This window comes from Lottia gigantea (genome assembly GCF_000327385.1).
Source record: "Lottia gigantea unplaced genomic scaffold LOTGIsca_15, whole genome shotgun sequence".
In the NCBI taxonomy this organism is placed as follows: domain Eukaryota; kingdom Metazoa; phylum Mollusca; class Gastropoda; family Lottiidae; genus Lottia; species Lottia gigantea.
In genome coordinates, this window is record NW_008707797.1 from 3,717,099 (window position 1) to 3,724,583 (window position 7,485).

The following is a 7,485-nucleotide window of genomic DNA, read 5'->3' on the forward strand; positions in this document are numbered from 1 at the left end:
TAAATGTTTCCATTGGTGGTAACTCGGTAGTAAGGACTCACTAACATCAATTTGCCGTCAGTTTCAAATTTCCATTGACCATTATTAACACTCATATCAAGATCGTAGATGTATTGGGCACCATTGTGATCCAAGACAAAATCTGTTGTGAATTTTTGAAGATCGTGAACATGGGAGATTTGAGCAGACATTGATTCCATGTTTAGGATGTTAGATTTCAGAGTAAGGCTAGCATCCATACCAATTTCCTTTCTTGGGTCACCCTTTAATCCGGCCTTGATGAACACGTCGGCAGTTTTATCTTCGAGAGAACCCTTCAAGGCAGTGTAGACTCTTTCGGAAATTCGGTGGTTGATGTCTGAAGACATTCTTCTAAATCCAGTAAATGGGGTTGTCACTGATGCTTCTGCTTCAAAACGACTTGCTGAGATTGGTTTTTTGATGGATGCGTTTGATGTAATCTGATCTCGTCCCCATGATACCAAGGATGTTGTTTTGATACCGTTGTAGTCATTATTGTAAGTCAATTCTGTTGTGAGCTTTGGTACCATGCGGAAAGGCGTGGTGATGACAAGAGATGTACCAATATTTCTCGTTCTATAGTTATTGGTATGACTATGGGTGAAGTCTAAGTCGATCTTTTCACTTGGACTCCATGCGACATCCACGTGGGTCATGACTTTATCTTTTCCTTGGTGTTTGGCGTTGATTGTGATGGTCTTATCAGGATATACCAATTTCATGGATCCGTCCATATCAGCTAAAGATTTCAAGATCATAGATACATCAAGAAGAACTCTACTTGTCTTATCTTTTTTATCCCAGTTGGTTGAAATCGCTCCGGTGTATTTATTGTTGGAGGCGCCTGTTCGGATGTCGGTGGAGATCTCTCTACCAGGGTAGTACACATCAGCATCCATAACATGGTTGTACATATCCCTGGAAGTTTTAGAGGCTATGAAACCATACTTTTTGTCACCGTGGATCAGTTTTCCGCTACTCTTGAATTTGTCGAGGTCGAGATTAACCGTACCAACAAGAGTGATTGGTTGGAAAGAATTCAGGAAGATTTCAGAAGAAACTTCGTGTTTTTTCGATTTGGGATTGTTATAAGTCGTGGTAATGCTTGACTTCTTCTTGTCCATTTTGAAATTAAGTTTATGGACGTATTGATTTTTGTTCTGGTCGAAGTCAGTGTTGATGTTCAGCTGGTGTTCTGGATATTTTAAATCTATCTCACCGCCCATGTTAATCGACTTCTTGGATCTGTCGTACAGTTTTACAGCTGTTTTCACTAATTTGCCTTTACCATAGTTAAGAACCATGTTGTTCTGTAGGTATTTACGGTCGTGTTTGTGGTCTCCGTTGGCTGATACATCAACATCCTATATAATGAATGAAAAATGTAAGTTTTAAGTTCTACTTTGTGTGTATGTGTTTCGACAAATTGAGATACAAACAGATGGGAACAGATTCTGAAAAAATGATTCTGAGAGGACGATGGAGTTTTAATATGAACATCTGACCAAGGACCTGAATCTAAACATTCCATTTAGCCCTGTCGTGTCTTTCTCGAGTGGACAATTGCTCTTTTACGCGGCAAGATTATTGTTTTGTTTTTTTAATGTTGATTGGGTACGAGTGGTTCGGGATTCGGTACGGTCTGGACTACAAAGTCCTCTCACCCCAACAAAAAAATGAATAATTACCAGAACTGGGACCTTTGAACTAATCTTATAATCAATGGAGGCAGCACCCAAGGAGCCCTTGCGATTCAGAGTAGACGAAAGTTCGATCTGCTTGGATTTATCTTTCAAATTTTTTCCATACTTGATAATAGCTGAGGCATCACTATGTTTATTGTTGTGAGACATGTCAAGATTCACCACCCAGTTGTATTCTGGATTCTTTTTCACATCCATATTGCTAAATACAAAACGAAACATTTATTATTACACGTATATGAGAAGTACAAACATTGGTTCCCATATTTGTATCATAATTACTGTATGTTAAACTATAACAGATACACGTCATTTATGTTGTTTTTTTCCTTTATTTTTGAATAAGCAATTTTAGGATTTATGTACGCATAGGCACCCTCGAAATTTGGGATAAGCATCCGGAAAATCACTTACGCATTCAGAATGTACTTGTAGATGGATTTGGTACATTTATCATTCAATTTACCACTGACGATAAACTTATTTTTCTTTCCCTTGGGTAGCTTATAATCAACTGCAAGACGAACGGTGGTTGTTTGACCAGCTTTGCTGCTTCTCACCATATTACCATCAATTTTACCACTCAACCATTTGGAGGCAACGAAAACATCTAGATCGTATCTCATGTTCTTTCTCTTATCTTCCTTCATGATGTTCTTAACTGAAAGATCGTGACGATTTTGTATTTTCAAATTTCTTGTTTGCAAGATGCTTCATCTTGGATACTAGACACAAGAATTGAACTTACTCTGGAGATACATAACTTTGTCTTTGTTGTTACACAATGAAGATAAACATGTGTCATCATATTGTTTAGTTTTGATACCTAATGCAAAGTATTTTTTTGGACTATTTTCATAATGTTCATGACTAGTATCCTTTAATACTTACATTTGATTTCAATGGGTTTTGGTAAGAGCTTCTTGATGGTAGCGGTTATATCCCCTTTCAGATATCGGCCTTGTCTGTAATCCATATTACCATCGATCATGGTCACGTGTTCTGTTGGAGTTCTGATTTCAAATGTAGGGGCAATTTTCATGGAAGTCTTCCTGGATTCCTTCAAGAGTTTGGTAACGATGATGTATTCACCACTTTTATCAAACTGGAGTCGACCATCGAAACTCTTTTCCATCTTGGTATCAACGATTGATCCTATCAAAGACGATAAATGGAAATTTTAATAGGACATCTACTTATTTAACACATTGAAAACTTTATATATATCTACTCAGAATGCCACTATCGAAAATGGCATGACCATGTCCAACTCGTTATCACACTATTTGGAACAAGTCGCAATCGGATAATACAATACATGTATATGATTCTAATTCGAACTTTTGATCAAGAATGAAAGTCTAATGAAAGTGTAATAAAATAGACAAAACAAACAAAGGGAATTTACACAAAAACTGACAAAAGTACATCAAAATTAAGTTTTGCGTCCTGTAAGAAAACGTTAGTACAACGCAACGTTGTTCTGAGGTCCTTTAACGACAGAAACATGGGATTACCTTTAACAGATATTGGATGGTTGATAGCTCCCACTAGAGACAGGTCGGTAGCAAATCTTTTGGTTCCTTCAATATCCATGGATCCTGCTAAGATGATCTTTGGGGAACGTGGTCGAATAATTTCAATTCGAGGAGACAATTTGGTCATGGGACCCTTGTTTTCAACATCGACAATGGCATTGACAGAATATCTAGCGCCATCTTTCTCAAAACTACCAATAAATGCTTTGTTTGTCTCTTCGTTGATGACTTTTCCTAAAAACATGAAAATGATTTGAGATTATTCGACTTTGGTAAAATCAGAATGGTGTAATTTGAAGATTGGACAAGATTGATATATGCTCCTGTTGAATCTAGATGTTTCGAATAACAAATTAACTGAATTATAGTAATATACAAAGTGCAATCCTCTGCAGTTTTGAGTATCCATGTTACTGTTAACATATTGGACACAATTATTTCATTATGATAACTGACGCCATGGGTATATATCTGTCTCATTATGGCTATACATACCCTTCAACATCATCGCAGCCCATGGTGAAGTGGTGCTGACTTCAAGATGTTTATTGGGGAAGTTGAGGACAACATCCATAGCTATGGCTCTCTTTACTCTAGATGATCCAGGAGTATCAAAGGCGATCTGAGCTATACTTTGTTCTTTGGTCTGAAATATACGGAGTGACTTCAGTGTAATTCATAATGATACCGTGTTTCAATCTGATTTTTTAATGGATTTAACCTAACGCATCCTCACAAATGCACTTTAAACATACGCAGAGCAATCACATGGTTTTTTTAGTGCAAGAATTATAAATAATCATTGAAATGAATAATAATCCATAAAGTAATTTCTAAATCAAAGCCCTAAGATACATTCACATAATCAACAATGGACATGTTCCTAAAAGATATAATAAATGAATCAGCTTCCTCACCTCAGTACGTTTGGCAAGGAGTTTGTATCCAGCATGGGTATCTCTCTTGTGAAGCACCACACTCATTGATGTTGGGCCAGTGAAAGGGAAATAGGGAGCAGCGTCTTGATGAGAAGCATTAGGGAATTTCACTTCACCACATAATTCAAGACCAACAATCTCGGCAAGTTTACTTCCGGTACAGAAGGTCTTCTCTTTTCTGTTTTCAGTGATCATGGCCTGTTCTCGTTCTTCCTCTCCGTTAATGGTGAAAAATCGGGACCTACAATTTAAAATTGATATTATTGCGTATACTTGTGCTTTTTTGCTACTCTTTGGCAACTGTACAGCTGTTTTCAAGTAAACATAAGTTTTAAATCTTAACTTAAAGGTAAGTATTATACCTTGATCCCTTGATAAAGCCCAACCAGTTCTTGTCTGTCATCCTTATTATTTCAACTTGTAAACTTAATACTTACTTTACATCCAAAACTTCCATCTTCTTTTGTGGCATCTCAAAAACAACTTCTAGGATCTTGCCTCTTTCCAATCGAATTCTACCAGTGACAGCCGTACTAGAGTGAAGCGTGCTGGTCATCTTTAGTCCTGTCTTAGTGACGTATGCATCAACGGACATGGCTCCAGTAATGGTCACGGCACCACTGTAATGAAATTTGTAATAATTCATTCACTTGAATATGGAATAATGAAGTACAGGTTTTACTTCCTGCTTTTCTAAATCTGATTAGATTAGGCAACAAAGTTCATAGCCATAGCATTTCGATGCCAAATGTTTTAAAATATTCGGGTTTTGCAATCTTGACATGACAAAACTATTAAACTACAATTCAAAATTAATATAGTATAAATGGACGCACCATACATTTTAACAGATTGGGAGGTCTGAGATGGCCCATGTATTACACTCAATCAACGCAGTCTAACAATCAATGCAATATACATACCTTGGTTTAATAGTACCATCAATATTCAGACTTCTTGGGCTAGCGGCGACCTTTCTCAGATCAACTGAACCGGAAGCCTTGAGATCCATAGAAGACACACCAGTTACAGTGAGGTTCAATGGTAAACCGGAAGTGGTTGGAATAATGACACTGCTGTCCAAGAACATCATGCTCTGGCTGTAGGAATAGTCGTGTTCTTTGGAGATCTTGATCAGGAAATCCAAATAGTTAAATTTCTCTGAGTTAAATGCTTTGATTCCTTTGAAGTGGCTGAAGGACATTTCGTTTCCAAACATTCTCATGTACATAGATGCTCGTAATTTATCTAATTGCTCTCGGCTCTACAATGAAATTGAATTACACAATTACACACAGTAGAAACTAAAAAGAAAGTTCCAATTAGACTTTGATTAAAAGTTGAAATTAAATAATAAATAACTCTCTAAACACCTTGCACGATGTTAGACCCATTTTCTTTATATGTGTATGTGTAAGAGCTAGTTTAATGAACAGATATTCTTTTATAAGGAAGCGACCACGTCGTAAACTAAAGTGACATATGTATATTTTCATATGAATTATTGAAATGTTAATAATTACCTTGGCAATGCTGTCTTTTGAGCTCTTTTCTCCGAAATAACCAAATGGACCAAGATAAGTCTCAATCAGGTACTCAAGACCTTCAACACGTCCACCCAATTCAAACAGATTAACGGAACTACCGAACAGATCGACTGTTAGATTGACCATGGCTGATCGTGGGATGAAGGATTTGCTGGACCAGATGACATTACTCTCAGCAACAGCACCAGTATTCAAACTTTCCAACATAAACGATCCCTCGTAGTTTCTGGAATACTTTATTCTTTCCAAGTCAAAGGATTTCTTCAATCTCTGGTCCTGAACGATGTCTCGGATGCTCTGTTTATGTGGGCTAGAAGTTTCCATCAAGTTGGTAAGGTGTGACCAGATGAAGGAGCTGACTTGATTGGCCTCTTCAGCTTCCAAGATGGTTCGAACGTCCTTGATAAGATCGTCTGATGGACATTTCATAATAGCCAAATAAGCTGCTATTCTTATTTCAGAGTCTTCGTCGGTATCGCGAAGAATGGATAATGGTTCACTTCTCTGTAAAAAGGATAATCCGATGACAGTTTTGAAGGTGTCCAAAATAAAGTAAATTAAATGTCATAATCTACGCCCTATGGTTTAGCTTCTGATTGAAAATGAACAATGCCATGCAGTCTGCACTGAGAGACGGGACAGTGTCTTGGAAATATTTAACGTGCTTTCGTCGCGACAAGTTGATTCGCAAACAATACCATTCAAACAAAAGAGGCCTCCCTGTTAGATTCCGAGAATGCTTTATAATACTTACATCAATGGAGCATGGTAGACGTCTGAAGGCATCAAGAGCAGTAACTCTGACTTCAGCAGGGTTGGATTGTCTGGTGAAACAGTTAGAAACTGAAGAACCAACAGTGGCACTGTGTCCGGCATTACCAATAGCTCTCAGGGTCAAGAGTACCTAGATACGAAAACATGAACAGTTATTGTATAGTCTCAGATCCGTGAGGATAAATTCCTATGTGTAAACTTTCTGTAAGCCATTCTGGTTATCGCTGTTAGACAATTGGGTATCGTTGCAATAATTGACCTTATGATACCTTAAAACCCCTATGATGCCACAACGAAACACTTTGTGCGCTACAGAGGGCCTTAAAATAAGTCACATATAATAGATATATAGACATATAAATAGATTTTATAGAAGGGAGGGTTTGATTCTTACCTTTTCAAGATTTTCATCTCGAACATAGCAGCCATAACCCAGATTTCTCTCGAGAGTTGAGATAATTCCAGTAACTTCGTATTCTTCTGAGCATTTAGTGTTCTTGCTGCAGTAGTTATTGACCAGTGAGGTGATAGGTAACATAGCCGTCTCTTCTAAATCTTTCATATTCAGGATAGCCTATAAATGAAGACATTGTAAAATAAGCTAACAGACATAAATATAATTTGAATATGATTAATTGAAATGGCTTGAGATAATAAACAATTAAATATCTATGTTATCAACTTTCTGAGCATACTGTCCGTTCACCCTATTGTATATACAGAGAAAAACTTGACAATAGGTGTTTCTGAGTGAGCATATCTTGCCTCGCTAGCGACACGATCAACAATGCTTATTGCAGTGCAGATTGAGAGAAGTATTGTTTTTTTTCACTCATTTCTTATATTGTCCCCATGGGCTGAATGTTAGACAGGACCATCCATCCATACTAATCTGATCAATACTATTTTACCATTAACTGACTTCTTTTCTACGTCTACTACATATCACCTTTTATTTATTAAG

General features: G+C 37.2%; 1 protein-coding gene across 1 annotated transcript; it reads right to left on the minus strand.

Moving 5' to 3' along the window:
- Window positions 1-5,906: 5,906 nt before the first annotated feature.
- LOTGIDRAFT_98708 (hypothetical protein) lies at window positions 5,907-6,215 on the minus strand (the record flags this gene model as incomplete). The annotated part of the gene is made up of 1 exon (XM_009050586.1): window positions 5,907-6,215. A coding segment is annotated over one exon (309 nt), but the record flags the coding sequence as incomplete, so codon positions are not given.
- Window positions 6,216-7,485: the final 1,270 nt, after the last annotated feature.